General features: G+C 45.4%; 1 protein-coding gene across 14 annotated transcripts in view; it reads right to left on the bottom strand.

Moving 5' to 3' along the window:
• Nucleotides 1-20,481, bottom strand: part of DNM1 (dynamin 1) — a 231,507-nt gene extending 211,026 nt beyond the window's left edge. For 9 of the 14 annotated variants that reach the window (XM_068248454.1, XM_068248452.1, XM_068248453.1 and 6 more), the window contains exon 1: nucleotides 20,123-20,479. In XM_068248454.1, coding sequence (XP_068104555.1) covers nucleotides 20,123-20,283 — 161 coding nt within the window. In that variant the 5' untranslated portion in view covers nucleotides 20,284-20,479. Of the gene's footprint in view, nucleotides 1-20,122 lie in introns of all 14 variants that reach the window. The other 5 variants (XM_068248443.1, XM_068248447.1, XM_068248442.1 and 2 more) reach the window with 3 other exon arrangements.
• Between the last annotated feature and the right edge of the window lie 5,760 nt (nucleotides 20,482-26,241).

Raw genomic sequence — 26,241 nt, 5'->3', positions numbered from 1 at the left:
TCTATATAGCACTTAAAACGTAAAAACAGGTAACATTTACCATGTGATGAATAGCGTAGGTGCGTTATAAATACAAAATATACTTTTTGTAAAAAAATATAAAAAAAAAAAAAGATAACATTTGTTGACCATAAAAGGTATGTTATTGGCTGACCCATTTGATCTGTTTGAACCTACCCACAGCCTGCCAAGGATCACAAACAGACACTCCCTTGTGTGACCTTGGGCTATAAAATGGAGCTACATTAAAGATTTCTCCTCTGCTTTTGCAGATTAGCCACACCAAAAAACTTCTCGGGACAGATAAAGTTTAATAAAAAGTTGCTGAAATAGTTAATGGACAGGATTTCCCTTTCCTTTAGGCTAGTTACACACCAGGACGTTGCGTTTAGGGGATGTTATAGGGCACATAATGTGCCCCTAACGCAACGCCTGGTGCTCTTAGATGTGGACGTCAGAGTGAGCCGCGTTGTGCAGCTCACTCTGGCGTCCGTGATGCCGTGATGCGTACTCTTGGACGCATGCAGCATCACGTGGTCCCGCCCGGCCAATCGCCGCACAGAGCGGCCGCTCCAGGAAGTAAACACTGCACGTCACTGAGTGCAGTGAATATTAATTAGCCATGTGCCCGGCCGCTCTCCGCTCCTCCCCAACATGACTGAGCATGTGCAAACAGTCTAACGCGGCTTAGCCGCATAGAACGCACAGCATGCAGCACTTTGCTGCGTTACAATGTAACGCAACGTGGGCAGTGTGAACAGCCCACTTGTATTACATTGCTGTGCGTTGGGGGAGCGTTACAGGCTGCACTAACATGCGCCTATAACGTCCCTGTGTGCAGGAAGCCTTAAAGGGAATCTGAAGTGAAAATAAACCTATGAGATAAAGATTTGTATGGTTAGTACAGCTAAGAAATATAACATAAATAGCACAGATATGAGTGTCATGTTGTTTCCAGTTTGGGAATAGTTAAGAAACCTCAGTTGTTATCTATGCAAAAGAGCTTCTCTGAGCTCTCTGACCCAACTCGGGTTGCTGTTTTCTGGAGCACTTATACATCAAATAAACAGAGACAGATTTAGATAAGATTTTTACTACAGGGAAGTTAAAAGGGTCATTAGCTCTGCTTGTTTTATTATTTAAAATACAGAGTGTGGCTTGTAATTGCAAATATGACAGAATTATGCAATGTTAATAAAAAAAAGTTATATATCTAAAAATTAAAATATGAGACTATTTTCTTTGCTGCTAATGTTCTATTAATTATCAATACTACACATACAAAACATTCAATCGTAAGTTTTCATTCACTTCAGTGTCACTTTAAAAGGCTTATTAGACACACAGCCATTGCCACAGCAGCCAGCAACTGTTCAGTGATCACTATTTTCAAAATATATGGCTAAACAAACACAGCAGAGAGTTGCTTGACTCAGTAACTGTATGCAAAGGTGACTCTATGTTCCTCCCTTTTTAGAGCTTTTTAAATGAACTGGATATAATATACCACTGGCCCAGAGGTTGGGGGGGGGGGGGGTTGGTATTTTTACACCAATTTAATTTATTATTACACTAACATTAAAGGGAAGGTTCAAGCAAAATAAAAAAATGAGTTTCACTTACCTGGGGCTTCTACCAGCCCCATGCAGCCATCCTGTGCTCTCGTAGTCACTCACTGCTGCTCCAGTCCCCCGCTGGCAGCTTGCCGACCTCGGAGGTCGACGGGCCGCATTGCGTCCGTTTTTACGCATTCCCGCTAGTGCAGGAACATTAGCACATACATTTTTACACCTTACTGGTTCAATATGTAATTGTTTATGCATTGAACCAGTAATGCGTAAAAATGTATGTGTTAATGTTCCTGCACTAGTGGGAATGCGTAAAAACGTACGCAATGGGGCCCGCCGACCTCCGAGGTCGGAAAGCTGCCAGCGGGGGACTGGAGCAGCAGTGAGTGACTACGAGAGCACAGGATGGCTGCATGGGGCTGGTAGAAGCCCCAGGTAAGTGAAACTCATTTTTTTTATTTTGCTTGGACCTTCCCTTTAAGCAGCCTCACTTACTGAATGCTATGCTGGTCACACATGTATACTGTATATTTTAACGTATCCTTTCTAAACAAATAATTCTAAAACTATTGCTAAAATATTGTTATAAAATGATCTATATGATTCAATGTGATCTACGTTTTCTGGCAATTTAATTCAATAAAAACCTCTATTCGACTGAAAATTATTGCAATTACTACACTGCTCTTAACTTTCAGTTTGGCATAAATGCTGTTGTTTTATTGAACAGAAAGTGCCATCAAACAATCCCAGTTGAAATGATTTACATGATCAGGATTAACAAAACAATATCCTTGCCAACAGAACAATGGTATGGCCCATCACGGAATCCCATTCTACTGGCACACAGGTACTAGCAATTTTATTCAATGTTAAAGGGATACTGTAGGGGGGTCGGGGGAAAATGAGCTGAACTTACCCGGGGCTTCTAATGGTCCCCCGCAGACATCCTGTGTTGGCGCAGCCACTCACCGATGCTCCGGCCCCGCCTCCAGTTCACTTCTGGAATTTCTGACTTTAAAGTCAGAAAACCACTGCGCCTGTGTTGCCGTGTCCTCGCTTCCCCTAATGTCACTAGGAGCGTACTGCGCAGGCACAGACCATACTGGGCCTGCGCTGTGCGCTCTTGATGACATCAGCGGGAGCGAGGACACGGCAACGCAGGCGGAGTGGTTTTCTGACTTTAAAGTCAGAAATTCCAGAAGTGAACCGGAGGCGGGGCCGGAGCATCGGGGAGTGGCTGCGCCAACACAGGATGTCTGCGGGGGACCATTAGAAGCCTCGGGTAAGTTCAGCTCATTTTCCCCCGACCCCCTACAGTATCCCTTTAAAGTGGACCTGAAAAACATAGAGAAATCCACCTTGTACATATTTAGAGAGTTTAGCCTGCCTAACTTCCCCTCATCTGTGACTAATCCCAAGTTTAATTTGATCTCTCAGCTGTGTCAGCTCAGGAACCATGGCAGCTTCGGCAGAGCTGCTACTTTGTAAACACAGGATGTTAACCCTACGTCTGCTTCCAAGAAAGCAGGAAGTAGACACACTACAGGTTTATTGCAGTATTTCAGCTGTAACAAAGAAATGTTTTTTTTCTTTAAAGGTTATTATGCTGTTGCTTATCTTTTAGAGCAGAGAGGAAGTTCTGAGTTCAGGTCTACTTTAACCTGCCCTTGAAACAGACGAAGCACATCTTCAGAAACCCCACAGAAACCATTCCTGTACTGTGTACAAACTATCCCCATCTGTGATCACGCATTCCTCAAACGACAATTTGGAAACAATAATTAAAACCAAAAAGATGTTCGTTGCAAGTAACCTTGGAGACCGGAGGGAGCTGTAATAAAGATGTAATGGGTGACACCTCCACAACCAGAAGCCTCAGCGCTAGCCCACCCCATTCATCTGCTAGCTGGAAAAGGCTGCTTTTAACTAATCCCTTCCCAGAAAAATACGGTTGCTGTAATCCCCCTCTCTTCAAATGACAATTTAGAGGAAAAATGAATATTTCCCAATCGGTAATATAACAAATGTTATCATGGCCTTCTATTTTATTTCCAATGAGACATACAGCAGAGGAAGCATGGCACGATAGCCCATTGACGTCCTGCCAACGGGGCTTCCTAATGCAGAGATACGAGTGTATCAGTCCGGCAGCCATCACACACATGACTAAACGGATATGTGAATTAACAGCTGCTGTGGTGCATATGACGGGCACTGACAGGATTTAGCTACTGGTGGCCCAGTTTTATCATTCACTCAGGGGCGTAACAATAAACCCTGCAAGGGATGCAGCTGCAGGGGGGCCCAAAAGCCACAGGGGGCCCCATCCTGATAGACTGACAACTAAGGGTAAGAAGAAGGAAGCTTTGTACTCCCTGCACAATTGTTCTAATGACAGCATCTGCTCAGCCACTGATAAGGAATCATACAAAGATTTGTAGACAGTCCCCATTCAGTGTGCATCAGGCTCTTGTGTACAGCCCCCAGCCCCCTTGGTGCGAGGGGGCCCCATGCAAAGCTTTGCAGGGGGGCCCAATGATATCTAGTTACACCCCTTACATTCACTATTTATTTAACAACATGGACTTTACCTCACGCTTTATATTATAATAAGGTTAAAAAAAAAAAAAGCAGGAAGACCTGATATTCTACAGCTGCTTTTTCGCACAAAAAAAAAAAAAAAAGAAAGAAAGAAAGAAAAAGAACAGCCATTACTCAAAAGAACACATATGTGTTTTAGCAACAAAATTGGTAACCCATTAATCCTGACCTCTGCCGCCTTAGTTTGACCGCCCTGATCCTGGTTACCAAAGCCCAACCCTAAACTCAACTCTTGCCCCATGCCTAATCATCAATGTCTAATACTCACGTTTCACCTTTCTTTCACTACAAGCCCCCTCCTCCCCAATATTCCTAAACTTAAAGGACAACTGAAGTGAGAGCTATATGGAGGCGGACATATTTATTTCCTTTTAAACAATACTAGTTGCTGATCTATTTGGCTGCAGTTGTGTTTGAATAACACCAGAAACAATCTGATCTGCATATGCTTGTTCAGGGTCTATGCCTAAAAGGATTAGAAGCAGAAGATCAGCAGGCTTGCCCAGACATCTGGTATTGCTTAAAAAGTATGGCAGCCTCCCTATCCTTCTCACTTCAGTTGCCCTTTAACTTCATACCTTATTTTGCCTATTTGCTCCTGAAATGTCTAGTTCAAACCCTGAACTTTCCACTAAACTTAATTTTAACCTTCAGTCCTCCCACTCTATCTACAATCCTAATCTAAGGATTCATATTTGCAAAAGCTTTCAACATGAATCCTCACAGTCATCTTAAAGGGATACTGTAGGGGGGTCTGCTTGCCCAGACATCTGGTATTGCTTAAAAAGTATGGCAGCCTCCCTATCCTTCTCACTTCAGTTGCCCTTTAACTTCATACCTTATTTTGCCTATTTGCTCCTGAAATGTCTAGTTCAAACCCTGAACTTTCCACTAAACTTAATTTTAACCTTCAGTCCTCCCACTCTATCTACAATCCTAATCTAAGGATTCATATTTGCAAAAGCTTTCAACATGAATCCTCACAGTCATCTTAAAGGGATACTGTAGGGGGGTCGGGGGAAAATGAGTTGAACTTACCCGGGGCTTCTAATGGTCCCCCGCAGACATCCTGTGTTGGCGCAGCCGCTCACCGATGCTCCGGCCCCGCCTCCAGTTCACTTCTGGAATTTCTGACTTTAAAGTCAGAAAACCACTGCGCCTGCGTTGCCATGTCCTCACCTCCGCTGATGTCACCAGGAGTGTACTGCGCAGACACAGACCATACTGGGCCTGCGCTGTGCGCTCTTGGTGACATCAGCGGGATCGAGGACACGGCAACGCAGGCGCAGTGGTTTTCTGACTTTAAAGTCAGAAATTCCAGAAGTGAACTGGAGGCGGGGCCTGAGCATAGGTGAGTGGCTACGCCAACACAGGATGTCTGCGGGGGACCATTAGAAGCCCCGGGTAAGTTCAACTCATTTTCCCCCGACCCCCCTACAGTATCCCTTTAAGTATGGTTTAGAGAATCATACATGCAAATACATAGAACAGAGAGTTGTGATTAATGATTCCTATTCTGGTCCACAGCTGAATGAGGCATTCCACAAGGTTCGGCTTTGGAATCATTGCTATTTAATTTGCCATTACCATATTTAAAGTACTAACTCTGTGTAAATGACATAGACATTTTTAATGTAATACAAATCTCAGACAATATCTCCAACTTATAGGGAGAACTAAGCAAACAATATGATTGGGTTATTGCAGGTTAAATTAAGTTAAATGTGGATAAATGTAAAGTTAGACATTTGGGGGCCAAAAAAACATACTTTATATAATTTAAGATGGATTAAAAAAAGTGAATCTACCACGAAAAAAAAGGTTTCGAGTGTCTTCAAAGATTACTGAATCAGCATGCAATGTCAACCTGCTGCTTCTAATGCTAGCAACATTTTTGTTTTTACTAAAAGAAGTACCGTATATACTCGAGTATAAGCCGAGAATTTGGGTGCAAAAAAGTGAGGCAAAAGTGGGGGTCTCGGCTTACACTCAAGTCAGTGCATGACACATGTGCCCCCAAGTGCTTCCTTGCCCCGCCGCTTGTGTTCCCTGCCACATGCGGTATGAATAATGGTGTCTACAATTCAAGTGTATGTGAGCGGCTCACCAGAATCCCCCGCCAGTGTCCCCAGCCATACACTAGCTGCATAATGATGCCGCTACAATTTAACTGTACATGATCAGCTCTCCTCCCTCCCCGGAGTCTCTTACCCCCGACGGAGAACGATGTGTCGGTTCCGGCACTGTAATAGGCAGAGCGGTACTCCGTGTTCAATCATCGGACCACGTTGCCTGAAAGAATCTCCGCTCTATGACACACCTTAGCAGTGCCTATAATTATACACGCTGCTGCAGAACGTCATAGAGCGGAGGCTCTTTTAGGCACCGTGGTCCGATGATTGAACACGGAGTACCACTCTGCATATTACAGTGCCGGAACCGACACATCGCTCTCAGGCGGGGGTAAGAAACTCGGGGGAGGGAGGAGAGCCGATCATGTACAGTTAAATTGTAGCAGCATCATTATGCAGCAAGTGTATGGCTGGGGACACTGGCGGGGGATTCGGGTGAGCCGCTCACATACACTTGAATTGTAGACACCATTATTTATACCGCATATGGCAGGGGACACAAGTGGCGGGGCAAGGCAGCACTTGGGGGCACATATGTACTGCATGCTCTGGGGGCACATATGTACTGCATGCCATGGGGGGAGTTGTGGGAGGAAGAAAAAAATCAGCTGCAACATAATACCCCCAGCATATGGTGGAGGGGGCATTCAGGATGTCATTCACTTGCAGTATGGCATATTGTGATTGCAGTGCTGAGGTGAGGAGGTTTTTGTGGTGTGAGGTAAACTGCCAGCATGGTATTTTGTGCAGTAACCTGTGGTTCTGAGGTGATGGTCACTGTGGTCAGTTGCTTAATTTGCTTTTGTTTAGCTGCTATGGTTAATTGTAAATAAGTACGTTTGTGGTTTTACTTTTACTATTCATTTTGTAAACCTATTATTGCTATCTGCTAAGTTTATGCTGCTTTTCCCGTGTATGATCGTGGCCAGCCATGGTGTGAGTGCAGTTGTAGTTGTGGCATTTCCTGCCCCCGGCTTATACTCGGGACAACCAATTTTTCCTGTTTTTGAAGATAAAAGTTAGGGGTTCGGCCTATACTCGGATCGGCTTATACTCGAGTATATACGGAATATACAGCACATGCAAGGTAAAGAGGTATAATTTTGCTTGTATACAAAGCACACAGCATTTTGCTTGTATACAAAGACCACAGTATGAATATACAGCTCAGTTTGGTTAGCTATTCACAAACAGGAGGGTGTGTGTTATCCCAAGGGATTCAACAGACTTCCTAGGGAGACAGGAAAAAAAACACAGAGACACCAGGAGCCCCTTAGATTGTAGTATTTCGAGTGCTGATCACGTAGTATCAGGCCTTGTTCACATTATAAATCGCCAGCGCTATCGCAATGCTGAGCGATTTATTTAAAGATTTTGAAAGCGCTTTTCTAAGAGTTTTCAGAGCAATTAGCGCTTTTGTGTAGCAATGTGTTCATCCTCTTTGCCCCAGAAATGAACAAATACAATGGGCTTGATTCACAAAACAGTGCTAACTGTTAGCACGGCTTTTTGCGCTTTTTAGTGCGAAAAAACGGTTATCGAGCACAAAAATTCACGTTCGTGTTATTTATTATTCGCGTTATTTATCACGCGAACGTGACCGCGCAATAGCTGCTATCACGTGAAATTTTGCGCAAAGCACTTTTAACAGCGTGCTAACAGTTAACACCGTTTTGTGAATCAAGCACCATGTATTTATTCATTGAAAGCACTTGGGAGATCGCTTTTCAAAGTGCTTTTTCAAGCGCTTAGCGATTTCCCTATCCTTTCTATTGAATCTCAAAAGCTCAGAAAATGGTGCAGAAGCCGCGTTTGCGATTGGATAGAAAGCTCATCGCTTATGTGAGAACACTCACACAAGTTAACATAGCACTATCGCTTTTAAGGCGATTTTTTAGCCAGCGCTAAAAGAAAAACATGAAATCGACCCTAATGTGAATAAGCCCTAAAGAGCAAAAGAATACTCACAAGTGTGGGTTCCACAACTAGCAACCACAGTATGAAGGCAGGTGAGAAAATCCTGTCCTCATTCGGGTTCTTTAGCTTATCAGATATGTGGGTCGCGCTCCAGAAAATAGCAATAGTTCAGAAGTGAACACCTAGACTAACCCCCCAAAGCAGCTTGTGGGGATGTGACGTAACAACTGGGAGGGAAAAGGCCCCCCAAAAATAGGTGGTAGTGGATAACAGGGATATCTATATTATGTGACTAAAATGAATAAAAAATAATAAATAATACAAATGGCTTACCTCTAAAAGAAGGGGCAATGCCAATTTCAAACAAAAGACTTCATCAGACACTATAAACGATTGTTGCAATTCTCCGCACTGGTTTTGTTATGCTGCATACCCACCAAACGATTTTTTAGCAGACAATTTTTCGCGATATCACGCAACATCATTTAACAAAAGTTTGATAAACGATGCTTAATGACAGAGGATTGCATGCGATAATCATTCGTTTTGAACGACCACCATGACGGATCCATTTGTGCGCAGTTGGAACGATAGCCTTGACACCCTGGCTAATTAACGAGATCGTCCAACAACTCATCCGTACCCGTCATCTGTACTAATGTTCGCAATCGCAGAAGATGGATCATTTGTTGGATCGTCCGTCAGTGCGTATCTCCCCGATCCATCTTCCACGGTCTTCAAGTGGGTACTTAGCTTAAGTTATCAACCACACTTTGGTCCTCTACTTCTACCCTCACTTTCCACCCCTTATATTACACACTTCGGGCCATATTCTATTGCTGAACTCGCCAGCGCTAAGCACTGGCGAGTTCTTAACTTAGGCAATGGGGGCATAGCCTAATCTAATTAAACTTTAGACCCCCCCCTAGGCGGAAAAGAACTCGCTTGGGCGATATAATCGCCCAGCGAGTTCTTACCACGGAATCCAATTACCCTTATCATGTCGTTAGCTTAGACCTGCAACATGAGCGTTAGCTTAGACCTGCAAAAAGCAGGTCTAAACTAGCTAACGCACGTCTTCGCCGCAGCATCTGGGGGTCTCCTTTAATAAGTAGACCCCCAGAGCTCCCCGTCGGGTCGCCGCACAGTTTAGAAGCCCCCGCGCAGCTCTGCAAAGGCTCCCCTGTCATACGTACCGCCGCCGATCACCCGCCGCAAAATCCGTCACGTAATTACAGTGTATCTAACACTGTAATTACTGTCCGCATAGAAGGAGCCCGGGCAAAGTATCTTTGAATCTGCAGCCGGGCTCCCCATTGGTCCGCTGTCTAAACGATTTTATTGGTTCAGACAGCGGACCAATGGGGAGCCCGGCTGCAGATTCAAAGATGCTTTGCCCGGGCTCCTTCTATGCAGACAGTAATTACACTGTTAGATACACTGTAATTACGTGATGGATTTTGCGGCGAGAGGCGGCGGGTGATCGGCGGTGGTACGTATGACAGGGGAGCCTTTGCAGAGCTGCGCGGGGGCTTCTAAACTTTGCGGCGACCCGACGGGGAGCTCTGGGGGTCTCCTTATTAAAGGAGACCCCCAGATGCTGCGGCGGAAGATGTCAGCGATGTTCGGCGGGCGAGTGCGCATGTGTGGGGAGTGAGGCTGTGGTGCTGATGGACAGCACCACAGCGTAAACCTCACTCCCCATCGCTCGGTAAAAGGGAGCATCGCTCAGGCATTCGCCTGAGTAATGCTCCCTAACGATCGGCCATCGCGCGAAGGATATGGACAATAGGATTTGCCAGCAATCCTCGCGCGATGGCAAGGTGATAAGTAGCTCGCATCTGCAAGCTACTTATCACCTTGAATAGGATATGGCCCTTCCACCCATACAGGAAGTGATGTCAGAACATGGAAATCAACCTCACTTTATATATAAACTACCAGACAAGCAGAAGCCAGTTAGGTGCTCCGAACTTACTGTCTACACTCTACAGTATAAGGGTAATCCTTTGCGGTTGATCTTTACCCCATTATGCTGAATTACCGTAAGTGACTATTATTGTGGTGCACTTTCGGATGTTTGTATATATGGTATGCTTTTATCATGTGACTTATCTATATGGAATACCTTGTGATGTCCTTCTTAGACAATGGTCTATTTCATTCTATTTTACTTGTAGTTTTTAGGTCCTTTTGTTATTTTTAGACTCCTAATTTTAGATATGCAGTCCTCATGCACATTATTATACACATCTCCACAATTATAAATATATATACAGGTAGTCCCCGGTTAACGAACAAGATAGGGACTGTAAGTTCGTTCTTAACCTGAATCTGTTCATAAGTCGGAACATTGTGCCATCTCTGTCCCCTGTACCTCCTCTGTGCCCCCCTGTGCCTCCAGTGTCCCTTTCTGTGTCACCTCTGCCCTCTGTACCTGCTTAAAGAAGTCTGAAGCGAGAATAGATCTCACTTCAGACCTCATATATATAGCAGGGGCACGTGTGCCCCTGCTAAAACGCCGCTATCCCGCGGCTTAACGGGGGTCCCTGTCCCCCCAAATCCCCTCCGTGCAGCCGGGGAGCGCTTCCGCATTGGGGCAGGGCTAACCGCCGCAGCCCTGCCTCACGCGCGTCTGTCAGCGCGTATCTCCGCCTCTCCCCCGCCCCTCTCAGTCTTCCTTCACTGAGAGGGGCGGCGGAGAGGCGGCGATGCGCGTCTGATAGACGCGCTGGGAGGCAGGGCTGCAGCCGTTAGCCCTTGCCTCCAGAAAGCAAAATCAGCGACCAAGTCTGCGACCAAGGTTTGAGGGGGGTGGGTTGGGGGGTCAGGGACCCTCGTTCAGCCGCGGGATAGCGGCGTTTTAGCAGGGGCACACATGCCCCTGCTATATATGAGAGCTGAAGCGAGATTTAGTCTCGCTTCAGTGTCTCTTTAAATAAGTTTAAAAGCCATTTTTTCTTTGATTTTTTTTAAATCGATTTTCTCAAAAACTAGAAGTCCAATTTGCAAAAAAATGTTTTTGACTTGCTCCCATGGAAACACAGAATCCATGCCATTTATATCTGCGGGTCGTTCGTAAGTCGGGTGTTCGTTATACATATGAATGCGAGATCATATATGAGATCCTTATACATACATTTTTGAGCAGGTGTGGAGGTGTTTATATTTATAGACATGCAATTATTATATGTGGTTTTAAGATGATCATCTTAGAATGTTTTTTCAACTATAAATGGAATGTTTTTACATGTTGATGTATATTGTTATATGTTGATTATAATATTATTCTAAGGAGTGCCTACATTGTTCCCTGTTTCAGACACTGTTTTGTATTTCATCTGAGGAAGCGGACTGTGCTCCACGAAACAGGTTATCATTTATAGTGTCTGATGAATAATAAATCTTTTGTTTCAAATTGGCATTGCCCCTCGTTTAGAGGTAAGCCATTTTTCATTCTTTCTTATTTTCTATTCATTTTAGTCACATAATATAGATATATACCTGTCATCCACTACCACCTAATTTTTGGGTGCCTTCTCCCTCCCAGTCATTCACAAAAAGGATCTTCTGCAACTGGGAAGGGTGCTGAGAAGGGTCAGCAGGATGATTAGAGGTATGGAGGACCTCAATTATAAGTACAAAGACTAGATGAACTAAAGTTAATAATCTTGAGAAAAGGTTATTAATTATATCAGTGGCCCTTGCAGAAGATTCAGTGGACAATGGTTCACTTTACTGCAGAAGAATCCAGGACATCCTTGATGTTGAAAGGAAAAAAAGGTTTAAATTACAGCTTCAGAAAGAATTCTTTGCTGTGAGATTTGTGAAACTATCTGTAGCGGATAAAGTAGAAAATTTAAAGAAGGGATAAGAAGTTTTCTTAAAGGAACAAAATATAGAGCGCAACCTTCCAATATTAAATCTGGCAAATGATTGTTATCTCCCTGATTGGATATCGATCAGAGAATAGCGTTAAAAACAAGGAACACCAAGAGCCCCAATAGTGTAATATGTACTAGTGAATGGTTACTAGATAGAGTAAATATTAACACTCACAAACCAGGGTTACCATTAGGCAACCACTGTAAAGGCAGGTGGGGAGATTTTCCTGACCCCACTCAGGAATAAGAAGTCGCTCTCTGTAGATGAGAAAAAAGGGGGTTTTGGACTCAATATTATGCAGGAGAACAGAGGCGCCAAAAGGATAAAAGGAAGCTAAATGAGCTTAAAGAGAACCCGAGGTGTGTTTAAAGAATGTTATCTGCATACAGAGGCTGGATCTGCCTAAACAGCTCAGCCTCTGTTGCTATCCCAAACCCCACTAAGGTCCCCCTGCACTCTGCAATCCCTCATAAATCACAGCCATGCTGTGAGGCTGTGTTTACATCTGTAGTGTCAGTCTCAGCTGCTCCCCCGCCTCCTGCATAGCTCCGGTCCCTGTCCCTTCCCTCCAATCAGCAGGGAGGGAAGGAATGCAGGCGGGGACTGGAGTTCTGCAGGAGGCGGGGAGAGCAGCAGACTGACACTATAGAGATAAACACAGCCAGCTCTGACAAGCTGTTTGTCAGCAGCGTGGCTGTGATTTATGAGGGATTGCAGAGTGCAGGGGGACCTTAGGGGGGTTTGGGATAGCAACAGAGGCTGGACTGTATAGGCAGATCCAGCCTCTGTATGCAGATAATATTCTTCAAACCCACCTCGGGTTCTCTTTAAAAACCAAATTCTTGGTAAGTAGTGGTGGACTTACCTCCTCCAAGTAGACACACAACGACTGTAGTAAAGATAGTCAATATATTTTATTTATGAACTCCAAATATGCAACGCGTTTCGCAGGTTTGATCCCGCTTCATCAGGCAAAAATAACGGAGCAATAACATATGTGGTCAGTAGAAGAGCCAGGCACCTCTGAGAGAGGCACAGTGGTGCCTGGCTCTTCTACTGACCACATATGCTATTGCTCCGTGGTTATTGCCTGATGAAGCGGGATCAAACCTGCGAAACGCGTTGCATATTTGGAGATCATAAATAAAATATATTGACTGTCTTTATTACAGTCGTTGTGTGTCTACTTGGAGAAGGTAAGTCCACCACTACCTCCTCTATTTACCAGGAATTTGGTTTTTAAGCTCATTTAGCTTCCTTTTATCCTTTTGGCGCCTCTGTTCTCCTGCATAATATAGAGAATAGCGTTAGTTTTACCTCCTAGCATTGGTGGGATTTAATAAGATTACACCTGCCGACACCAAGGCCTGGTTCACCTTCAGATCACAATTTTCAGAGATTGGGAACAAGAATGTGAGCCATATCAATCCCTGCCATGCACTGATGAGGACAAAAAGTTTGGTTGATGTGGCTCTGTAAAATATATAAGCTATAGGCATGCTATCCACCAGGTTCTGGATGCAAGTCTGGCTTCAAAGGCATTAAGAGATCATTTGCATAGTCAGAAGTGATGCCTTGTGGGAAACCATAGTTGCTCACTTAAAGCTAAATTATGCGAAATTAAAGCTAAATCATGGCAAATGCCTTTGGTTTTAAGAAGGCAAATTACATTGATCAAATTGTAAAGATAGAGAAATTTCACTCTTCCCACGGTCTTTATTCCTTGTTTTGTTTTCTACACCCTGCCTCTGTATATTTCATTTGAAATGCTGTGTCATTGATTTGTCTGTTGATTAGTCTGTTGATATAGCAGCACCCCCTCCTAATTTGTATTATCATCCCACATTTATATAGTGCCAATACATTTTTCACAATGTTTACAGTAACCTACTTGCATAAATATCTGTCCTTGAGCAAAGCTCACACTATGAAGCTTCTGTCCCTTTGTAGGCAGGGGTGCTGTTAAGTTTTTGTGGCCCCAAGTGGCACATAATGTGCGGCCAATACCCCCAACCGCCCCCCCCCCCCCCAAACACACACACACACCCCAGTCAGAGGCCCCTTTTAACGTAATAATAGGTAGCCAAAGATGCCCCCCTCCAACTTAGGAAGACAAAACCATTATAGGTAGCCCTACTGTACAGGTACAGGTAGCCAAAGTTGCAACCCACCCCCAGTATAGGTAGCCAAGGTGTGTACCGCCCAGTATAGGTAGCCACCCCCAGTAAAGGTAGCCAAGGTGTGTACCCCCCAGTATAGATCACCCCCCCCCCCCCCCCCCAGTATAGGTGGCCAAAGGTGTCCTCCACCCCATATAGGGTATTGGTGTCAGTGGGAGTACGTAGCTACCTGCTGCCTCCCCATTGCCAACACTCACAGACTTGCAGATCAGTGGTGACCCGAAGAAGGAGGAACAGTGCATAGTAACCGTGCAGCACACTTAAAATGAAGGAAATTAGCAATGCCTACTCGTGCATCTGAAGCGTACTCTGTGGTCACTGCTCTGCTATCCCCTCTGTTCACATTGCTGCTGATCTGAGGTCTGTGTGTCAGTGATGGGGTGGCAGTGGCAGCCATACAAGTCACAGATATGACAGCCTGGCAGCATGGAAAGACCCTGCTGTGGTTGAGGCCCCGAGCAGCTCCTTGGTTTGCCTGGGTCAAGCAGCACCCCTGCTTGTAGGGCCATTTTTTAGGGAGAACCAGTATGTTTTTGGGTTGTGAAAGGAAACTCGGAGGACTCCTACACACACAGGAGAGTATACAGACACCATGCAAACAGTGTCCTGACTCAAACCTGGCACAAGATACCTAACCACTTTGTAACACTCCAGTTAATCTCTAAAGTTGCACCAGGGAACTGGCTTATTAAATGCATTCAGCCTGTATGCAGAATAGAGAACAGTCGTCAGGCATAAGTAATTTATAATATGGAACATCTCTGCATTCTCATGTTTTATTGAAACCACCCTCATTCCATGCAACCCCAGGAAGAGGAGGGTAAATGCTTTCACAGGTCACTGTAGGCACAGGAAAGCAGTTTATACAGGACACACTTTAGCCGACATGCCTGTATTATAAAATGTGGCTAAAATCAATTTTACACTATTGTATCTTAGATAAAAGGGGTGAAAAGTTTTATACATACCTGGGGCTTCCTCCAGCCCCCTCCTGCCTGATCGCTCCCTCACCGCTGTCCTCCGACCTCCTGGGTGGTTTTGTAGAAGCCCCGTTATCTTCAGCCAGTCGGGGCCAGTCCACGCAGGTGCAGTACCCCCCCACCCCGTGCGTGCTCCTCCGTTGTGCTCCTGCAGCTGGGAGTATTCTGCACTTGCGCAGCAGTACTGGGCAGGTGCAGAACGCTCCCGGTGACGGAAACAAAGCGGAGCATGCGCGGCCCATGCAGGGCATGCGCAGTATGCCTGACCGGCCAAAGATAACGGGGCTTCTACGAAACCATCCAGGAGGCGGAGGACAGTGGTGAGGGAGCGATCAGGCCGGAGGGGGCTGGAGGAAGTCCCAGGTATGTATAAAAGTTTTCACCCCTTTCGTCTCTGGTTCACTTTAAGGGGAATCTGAGGTGATAATAAACTTATGATATGATTTGTATGTGTAGTACTGCTAAGAAATAAAACATTAGTAGCAGAGATAGGAGTCTAATATTGTTTCCAGTACAGGAAGAGTTAAGAAACTCCAGTTGTTATCTATGCAAAAGAGCTTCTCTGATCTCTCTGTCTTCTGAGAGCTCTGTCTTCTGAAGCTTATTATCTCAAGTGTCTGTCACTGTATTTTGTTTTTTCTGCAGAGGAAAGTTCAAAAGTTAATCAGCCTGCTCTGTGAAATTATTTAGAATGCTGAGTGTAGCGTGTAAACTGCAAATATTAGAGAATAATGCAATGAGATATATATATATATATATATATATCTGACAATACAAACATGAGACTTGTACTATTTTTTTTTTCCGCATCAGTGTTACTTTAAGGCTAGGTGCACAGTGGTCAGTTGCATAACGCATGTGTTATAATGAGTGTGAACTGCAATGGAGACTGGCCATAGACTTTAAAAACAAAGCCTGCATGCAGCAAGTTAAATTAACGCGACCAGTTACAACACAGTACTGTGAGCAGCCCATAGAATTGTATGGGCAGTAAGTCAACATGCAAATTTATTGTGCAACTTTTTGGCTGTGCAGCCTACGTCAGACTTCAACCATGTTTGCTTACAAGATGTTAGAACAGACAGCTATATACCTGCAACTGTTTCTGTTCCCAGGGCCGTTTCTTGGACAGTGCGGGTAGGGCAACCGCACTGGGAGCAGACTGGCAAGTAGAAGAAGGGGGGCGCAGGCAGGACATAACCGCTAGGGTGCTGGAGAAAGAAGATTACCAGCGCGATCACCTTCCTTGAATCCTCCTGGGCTGCCTGCGTCAGACGTCAAGTTATTATCACGTCACCACCGCGTGATGACACCTGATGTCCTGTAGCGGTACTGCAGGCTGTCAGTGCGCAGCGCCCATGGAGGAGTCAGCTTTCCGGGCTCTCTTCGCCTGTGTGTTTCCCTGGTCCCTGCTTCCTCCTGGATGAGCGGCTGGTCACTAGTAAGTAGTACTTGTGACCTGTGGCTGTTTGACGGTCCCTAAAGAATAAGGGTTCGTGAGTCCACAGGGTGGAGGTGGGGGCGCAATTTTTACACCATCGTCCTGGGTGCAATTTAGCCTAGAAACTGTCCTGACTGTTCCAACATCTTGTAAGCAAACAGGATCGAAGTCTGATGAAAGCTGCACAGCCAAAAGCTTACTTTTCTTCTTTTAAGCCAATAAATGGTATCATCCTGATTCAAAACTTCTTGCTTTTACTAATGGCTAACACAGTACAATACTCTGTTATTGTGCAACATAACTGAGCACTGTGGACTAGGCCTAAAACACCATTGAAAATTATGGATAGAAAAGTTTTTTCTAATCTGAAGTGAGAAGTATATGGAGCCTGCCATATTTATTTCTTTTTAAACATTACCTGTTGCCTGGCAGCCTTGCTGTCTATTTGGCAGTAGTAGTGTCTGATCCACACAGCTGAAACAAGCATGCAGCTAATCTTGTCAGATCTGACAATGTCAGGAACACCTGATCTGCTGCATGCTTGTTCAGGGTCTACGGCTGAAATTATTAGAGGCCGAGGATCAACAGGACAGCCAGGCAAGTGGTATTGCTTAAAAGGAAATACATATGGCAGCCTCTGTATACCTCTTTGTTCAGTTGTCCTTTAAGTTGCATATAGAAAAGAGGGCTGCATATGGAATATTGCCTTTTAAATGCATATATAGAATTTGCCATGACGGCTTTCTCTGCGAAGATAATTCCACATCTTAACCACTTTTACTAGGTTTATTTTTACCATGAATGACTTTGTTGGAGTGTGATCACTCTGCTAAATGTCCCAGCGAGACCAAGCTATCCATGAGGGATCAGGTTTATCTCCCCACTTGCCTTACCAGTGGCTGCCTACTGAGTAACAGTTCGGACGGGAATGAGAAGAAGGAGACGCGTGGTCAGGCCTGTTGGTAAAAACGAAACTAGTTGGTGGCGTGGGACAGGAAGATGCTGCAAAACAAAAGTTACGGTCCACTCAGCGGATCATTACGGAACGGATCCCTTTGAACAGAAGGATGTGAATGGATCCAAAGTTTAACATTGGATCCGTTCCTTTCCGATCTGGGAACGGACCATTTTTTAACTGTAATGTGAACCAGGCCTCAGCCTATTTGCAATACTCTTTTGTATTCCGAATAGTTCACTAAACTGGCTCTTGGTATCTCCATTTTCTTTTAAAGGGAACCCAAGGTGAGAGGGATATGGAAGCTGACTTGTTTATTTCCTTTTAAATAATGCACATTGCTTGGCTGTCCTACTGACTCCCTCTGCCTATAATACTTTAGTCCATAGACCCTGAACAAGCATGCAGATCAGATGTCTATGACAAATCTGCTTGTTTCAGGTGTGCCATTTAGACCACACTGACCAGTCAAATCAGCAGGACTGTCAGGCAACTGGTAATGTTTAAAAGGAAATAAATATGGCAGCCTCCATAGGTCTCATACCTTGGGTTCATTTTAAAAGTTCCTTGCCATATAGTCCCTTTTTTTCTTTTAAGGTCCCCTGCAGGATTATAGGTTTGGACTGAGAACAGGTACACCTCACAGCCCTTTACTGCACATCTCTTGGAATACATCACTCACAAGGTGTGACATGGGGCTATTTTGAAGACACCAGCTGCTATCAGTTGGATGCTGTCAGCTCCCCAGAGCCTGTACCTTTGCCGTGTGTAAATCTCATTAACCCATCACTGCTCCCTTAGGCCTTGATGAAAGAGGAACAGTGACTGTTATGCCGTACTACACCCAGAAATCGCAGTCTTTGAGTGACTATTGAGTGCTTTTGTATGAATGTAGACACAGTCATGTTTATTCTGCATTGTGTGTTCAGTGTGTCTACAGAGGTCCTGAAACATTGAAACATCCTGCTTTTAAGATGACGTTATCTGTAGAATACACCATCATCTCCCCCCACCCCTTATCCTGCTCGTGCTCAGCTGATGGGTGGCAATTATGGACAGTGATGAGGTCTGTACACTGATGTGTCACCTTGAAAACCCAACATTGCTGGTTTCTCCGGCACGTTCACACTGCTGGCTTTGCAACATGCAGGATGCGGTACCCGCAGTAAGCCACGGCAACCAGACCAAGACTCCAAGTCACAACTACCGGTCCGATTGCCCAAAGACCAAATCCAGTTGCTACAGGCTACAATGTTTGCATCATGATGGTTGCACTATGCATTGTCTTTCTAAATAAGCCTAAGATGCTCTGGCGGGGTAAGGCTAAATGCAAGCCGTACCATTCATTAAGGCACAGCAGCCAATCAGATGTGACCTTTCATTGTTCTAACTAATGAATGGGTGACACCTGTAGGTTGCTTCACATCTGTTTTATACAGAAGAAAAAGACAAACAAAAAAAAGAACAAGATCTAATGAAATGGAAGGAGATGATGTAGTTTCAACCATTCCAGCCAATCAGACGGCAGGTTTCCGATGATATTGTGCAGTCGTAACAATGAAAAATACTAGCCGACCGCTTCAACGTGACATCCACGTAGTAATCGTGTATGAGTGTGTGTGTGTGTGTGTGTGTGTGTGTGTGTGTGTGTGTGTGTGTGTGTGTGTGTGTGTGGTGTGTGGTGTGTGGTGTGTGTGTGTGTGTGTGTGTGTGTATATATATATATAGATATATATATATTATCAGTGCTGTATAAATAATATATATTACAACAGGGTACAGCATCTTGTACAATCTACCTATACATGACACAGCATATAGCAAGATTACAATATAAGACAGACAGGACTATCTGTATATATCTAGAGATAAAGAGAGGCTGTGTTGTTCCACAGTCTACCTATATACATGCCGGAGAGAACATGTATCCTGGATTGCATACATTGACACCACTATGCATTGTAAACTGATGACATTGCCTGAACAGCCCCCCCTCCCCTTCTCCTCCATTGCAGGAGTGACTGTACTGTATTCTCCAGCACCTCCTCCATCTTTTCCTCTTACTGCACATTAACCCTTTGCAGTTTGCACTAACATATTTTTCTTATTTCGTCCAATGTCCCCCACAGGAATGAATGACATGGATGTTCTGGAGCCACTAACCCACCTCCCATAGTCTGTGGCACCTACTGCATTATATTGCATGACTGCCTGCCCTGTCCAGCCATCACTGATGAGGGCTCAAGGTGAATGTGGCCAAACTGCCTATGGTGACCTATTCTGCAGCCCCCTTCCCCCATTATACAAGGCAGCAGTAAACATGTCAGTGATCAGCTGCAGAAGCTCTGCTGTAGAATAAATCTGCTTTGTGGTTTCCCTACTGCTGTTGCTTTGCTATAATCCATTCAGCCTGAGCAATGGATGCTGGAGAGACATCCGCATCCCCCCACCTCCTCTTACCTGCCGACAAAATTCTCCAGCACCGAGCTCTTGCCAGCGCTCTGACCCCCCACCACGGCGATCTGCGGCAGATCAAGGTTGGCATTCTGTCCGATGGCTGAGAAGGCGTCCTGCAGCTTGTTGACCAGCGGGATCAGCTCTTCCATGCCTCGGTTGCCCATCTTGAAGGCTGCCTCGCTGACTGTCTGCAGGAAATGTCAGGCTCTGTCACCTCGTCCCCAGTGACAGCGGCAGGAGGGGGGATGTGCAGGACCCTTTCGATCTGAGCGGTCCTGCTTCTCCTCCTCAGGATCTGCTGCCTCCTGCGCTTCCCCAGACTGCCAACTCAAGCGCATCCACACAGCGGCTCCTGGGGGATTTAAAGCGAAGTGACCATCTTGTGCCGCTAGAGGGCGCTCGCCGCCAAGGACTGCGTGTTCTGGCTGCAGGCTGGAGGATCAGGGGAACTGTAGTCCTCCTGTCTACTATAATACATTCATTTTTTACTCATCTTAGTGGAGTGTCACACACAGCCTCCAGCGCTCAGGGGAAGGTAGCTTTGTGCCTACGTTATTTGGAAGCAGCATGATTTCCATAAAGGCTTCATAAAAGTGAGCAATCCTGTTTGCTAGGAAGTAGCAGACAGGAGCTTTTCTATGAAGAAGGCATGATCTGCACGCAGATTGATATTTTTTTCTTTCTGTTTTCTTTTTTTTTTTTTATAAAGAGGCCATAGAAGCAATCTGATTAATAAAGGCACGCACTATTAAGCTTTGTTCACGTTTAAAATCGAAATCGCTAACGCCAGCGATTTTAGATTTTTTTTTGCACGATTTTTCCCCCCTCCCAGCACTGACCTGCAGGCTTCGATTTTGTATAAAGCGCTTTTCTAAGCGCTTTTGCAGAGCGGTTCTCTTTGTTCACTTACTGACGTCAGTCAGGAAGAGAAGTCTTTCACCCGGAAATGAATAGATGTTTTTATTATTTATTTATTTATATAGCGCCGACATATTATGCAGCGGCAGCGCTGTACAGAGTATATTGTCTTGTTTTAAATACAGTGGCGTAGCTAAGGAGCTGTGGGCCCCGATGCAAGTTTTACAATGGGGCCCCCCAAGCACTCTATACATAACAATTGATACGGCGCACCAAAACCTGCCAGTGGCAACTACAGTGTCAGAGGTACAAGAAGGGGATGGGGAACAGCTTGTTAATGATCACCACTATTTAAAGTATCTATAGTAGTGATTATTATGAGCACAGGACCAGTAGAGAGCTAATACTGTAGTTGAGGGAGGGTCCCCTGGCCCAAGGGCCCCGATGCAGTCGCTACCTCTGCAACTCTTATTGCTACGCCCCTGCTTGAATAGATACAGTGTATTTATTCATGAAAGCGATGGGGAAATCGCTATACAAAGCGCTTTTTCATGCGCCCCAAAAATGGAACAGGCAGTGCTTAAGGCCCCGTTCACACTTGCGGTTTAGTAAAAACCGCACCGGATGTCTGGACCGTACCGTACCCGGACCGGACCTGATCCGTACGGTTCCTATCCGGATCCGGTCCGTTTGCATCCGGTTTCCGTGCGGTGTGAACACGGTTGCGGTCCGGATCCGGTTTCTTAAGGAGATACACATCCAGTAAATACCTGGGGTCTGGGAGGTCAGCAGAAGGGTCTGGGGTCATTGTTGGAGACAAGTGGACGTGTGGAGACCATCCGTGGATACAGAGACTGCAGTTGGGACCATGGATCCAGGCATTTTTTACTCGTAAACCTGGGAATTCTCTCCTTCCTGTTGTTCGCCTCCTTGTCAGACATATCAGACATGTTGCTGCCAAAAAGAGCTCCAGCATGAAATCGCTGCTGCCCCACTCTTTGAACGCTGGGCCCATGTGGTCCCCATCCAAAATGCATAGGAAGTGGGGTAGAACGTCCGGTTTTTGTAGCCAGTGTGTTGTGCGCTCTCCGGCTCTCATTGCTTTGTATTGGCCGGATGGTGCAGTCCGGCTCCGCCCCGGATACGGCTGCCGGAGGAGCCGGACCAAAAAATAGCGCATGTTGGAACGGACGCCGGAGTCCGGATCCGGCCCGGATCCGGTCCGGCTCCGGTCCGGCAGAACGGACGCATTCTGCAAGCGGTCCGGCTCCGGCACGGCGATTCCGGATGGCCACCGCTAATGTGAACCGGGCCTTAGTGAGCAGATCGGAATCGAACTGCTCAGATAGGAACACTCTCATAGGGAATCATTGCACAAGCACTTTTAGGGAGATTTTGAAAATCGACGGCACCTAAAAAAAAGGCGAAAATGCCCTAGGTGTGAACAAGCCCTTAGCTTTCTTTCAGACACATGGGTAAACTGCGTGCTTGCCACCAACGAGCACCATTCTCGCCGATGCGGCTGACAGTCGGTGGATCTACCGCCTGTCCGCTGTCCGTCTGAAAGAGGACATTCCACTATATACAGTAGATCTAACTTGATCTTTAGGACAAAACTGTGGGTAACAAGTGCACAGCAGGGCCAATGCTTCCATAGCGGGAAACTGGGCAATTGCCACAGGGCCACGAGCCTCCTGAGGGCCGTCTCCTCCCCAGGCCCAGTTTTTGGCACTGTAGCGATTTACCTGTCCCAGCTGGTGCACTCCTCCATTAACCATTTATGCCGTGCAGACGTGAGCTTCAAGTTCGCAGCGGCAGCTGCTAGAGCCACAGGGACGCGCTAGTCTCGTCTCTGCAGTTTGGGGTGTTTGCAGGCGATCGTGCGGGCAGATGCCCGCGATCGCGCTGCTGCTGCTAGCAGGGGAGATTGGCTGCAGGTGACAAAAGTCCCCTGTGCCAATCCGAGCATGTCCGCCGAGAATAAACACTGTTTTTGTTCAAAAACAGTATTTATTCTTACATCTCCCACCGCTGATTTCCGCCGCCCGATCGTTAAATTTATGAATGGAAACAATGTTTCCATTCATAATTTCCCCGCCGGCAATGTGGACGCAGGTTTCCAGGTGATCGCAGGTTTCCGATGACAACACATTGTATTCTATGTAGCGCACAAAGTAGCAAATAGGATTTTTGCTTAGCGGGGACATCTTGCGGCCAAATAGTAAAGTACACCTGCTGACTTTAGGGAAGAAAACAAAAATATTTATGGCAAGAGGGCATATAATTATGAAATAATGGGCTAAAAATGAGTGATGGATGTAAAACTGAAAAAATGCACCTTTATTTCCAAATAAAATATTGTCACCATACATTGTACTAGGGATATAATTTTAATGTTGCAATAACCGGGACAAATGGCCAAATAAAATGTGTGGATTTTAATTATGGTAGCATGAATTATTTTAAAACTATAATGGCTGAAAACTGAAGCATAATTAATTTTTTTAATTTTTTTCTTATTATTCCCATCATAATGCATTTAGAATAAAATAATTCTTAGCATAATGTACCACCCAAAGAAAGCCTAATTGGTGGCGAAAAAAACAAGGTATAGATCATTTCATTGTGATAAGTAGTGATAAAGTTATTGGGGAATGAATGGGAGGAGCGATGACAGGTGAAAATTCCTCTCGTCCATAAGGTGAAAAATACCCGCAGGTTGAAATGGTTAAACCTTAACTAACCTGAGAAGAAGAGTTTCCCTTACCTGGGGCTACCAGCCACCTGCAGCCGTCCTGTGCCCGTGTCATCCTGGAACAATCTTCTGATCCCCAGCAGTGGTTGAGTTTTAATTTCAGCGACGCCCTGGCCGCACGTGTCCTTGATCACGCTCCCATCACAGGAAGCATGCGCAGCACAAGATTTTCTGAGAATCTTACCTGTCAGCGGTTAGGGTGAGTGCAAGAACATTGCAGGGGCAAACCCAGGGTTTTCAAGGGGGGGATTCCTGAAAGGTTTCCCTCAGCCACGCACAATACAGTGTAATTATATGGTAGGACATCATGTTGGGTACATATAATGCAATTTCCCGTCCGATCGACTGACAGACCAACAACGGGATCGATCAGGAGCAGTGAGGATACAGATAATAATGAGGACAGCTAACATTGCTAATGAAGAGGAAAGTGAAGCACTTACAAAGCAGGGCACAGAGTCATACCTGACTCTGTTAAGTTCCCCAGAGCTGCTCCATGGTCTGTACACACGCTGCTGCTCCATGCTCTGTACACACGCTGCTGCTCCATGCTCTGGACACACGCTGCTGTTCCATCCAAAATCAACTGTAGCAGGGAAATAAAGGGGCAGTGCTGTGAGCTGCAGGATGCCTGTAGATATTCTGGTGTCTCAATTTGTGTCGGTCCCCAGACACTGCACTGGCCTCGGGAGATTCTGGGCAGCTGTAATTCCCCCAATAACCCCCCCCCCCCCTGCGTTTGCCTATGCATTGCACATATTTTTTCGCTGTCACTGACTTGTGTGCCATTTCTCTAAGCTACCACAAGTGATATGTACACATAGTGGACTTTCAGAAAAGACAGCCCGTGCATAGCTTAATAGTGTCTTTGATTACCTGAATGACACCTTGAATTGCAGTTGATAACTGGGCATTTACCTAAAAACAAAATGTCTGCCACTATCTTATTAAAAAGTTATCTGCATAAAGTGCCATCCCATTACGCAGCACTGTATGCAGGGACTTTTCTGTCAAATCAACTAGTCTCAAGACTATACAAGTAGTGACTAGCAAATGACTTGCTTTAGAATAAACTGTTGCTGTCATTCAGCTACTGCCTGTAGTCGCCCAGCAATGGGCCATTCCAGATTTTGCTGGGCATTGTTTGGAGAGAGCTAGAGAGCTGCGCTAGTGCATACATGTCAAACTCTGGCCCATGGGGCAAATCTGGCATGCAGAGCCATCAAATTTGGACCACAAGTGGTTTCCCCACTTTGCATTATGTTTGGCCCACTCTAGACCGTCAGGGAAACTATATTGACAGTGAAGCCCTAGATCACCAGGTAAATCATATGGGGATTGGGAAGCGAGGGGAAAAGCATTAGACACCAGGGAACTGTATAGGGGAGGGAGGATGTCACTAGGCACCAGGGAAATGTATAAGGGAGGATGGGGGCCACTAGATACCTATACGTTATGGGGAGGGAGGACCACTAAACACTATGGAGATATATAGGGGGAAGGAAGGAAGGTCCACGAGACACCAGGGAATTGTATAGAGGAGGGAGGAGGCATTAGACACCAGGGAACTGTATAGGGGAGGAAGGAGTCATTAGACACCGGAGAACTGTATAGGGGAGGGAAGAGGAATTAGTCGCCAGGGAACTGTATAAGGGAGGGAGAAGTGTCACTAGACTCCAGGGAACTGTATAGGGAAGGGAGGAGGCATTAGACACCAGGGAAGAGTCTAGGGGAGGGAGGAGTGCCACTAGACACCAGGAACTGTATAGGGGAGGGAAGAAGAATTAGACACCAGGGAACTTTATAATGGAGGGGGCCACTATACATTGAGGTTGGCCTGCAACTTGGTCCTAGTGTTCAATTTCAGCCCACTCTGAATTTGAGGTTGACACCCCTGACTTACTGCAAGTCTACTGTCAACAACTCACTACTACAACACATGTGACACCTCTCGAAAGATCAGCCCCAACCTCAATGTTTTTCCTTACCTCTTGGTAGATAGTGGCTGTCACTGCAGAACTTGTTTTCATATGTGTATAAGCTTTTTATTTAGAGGGCGCCAATAAAATTACATACAGTACCTGGTCAGGAGCCTGTCCACCAGCCACTTCCTGCAACAGAGATAAAGGCTTCTATAGCTGCAGACTGTGATGTTATCAAGCTCTTAGCCTCAGTCACTGCACTCTGAACAGCAAAAGTATGTTAAGTCAAGCAGCCACCTACAGGCGTATCTGGATATAGCAGAAATAACAGTATATACTCGAGTATAAGTCTAGAAATTTAGGTCTGACTCACTAAATCAAAGTATAGGGGTCTACTTATACATGAGTCATGGATAACAATGAGAACACTGAGTAATGTGCATACTATTAGTGACATTCCCATTTGCAGCAATTGAAACTTTCTTGATAAAGGAAATGCCAAGTAAGCACAGTTCTGAAATGGTGGTTTGGGAGCGCTCCATTTTTAAGTGGTTTTAGCTTTATTACTCCAGCACTTTTGTACCAAT

Source organism: Hyperolius riggenbachi, chromosome 8, assembly GCF_040937935.1.
Source record: "Hyperolius riggenbachi isolate aHypRig1 chromosome 8, aHypRig1.pri, whole genome shotgun sequence".
NCBI lineage: Eukaryota > Metazoa > Chordata > Amphibia > Anura > Hyperoliidae > Hyperolius > Hyperolius riggenbachi.
Note: the sequence above shows the minus strand (reverse complement) of the source record. Positions and strands in the feature narration are given on the sequence as shown.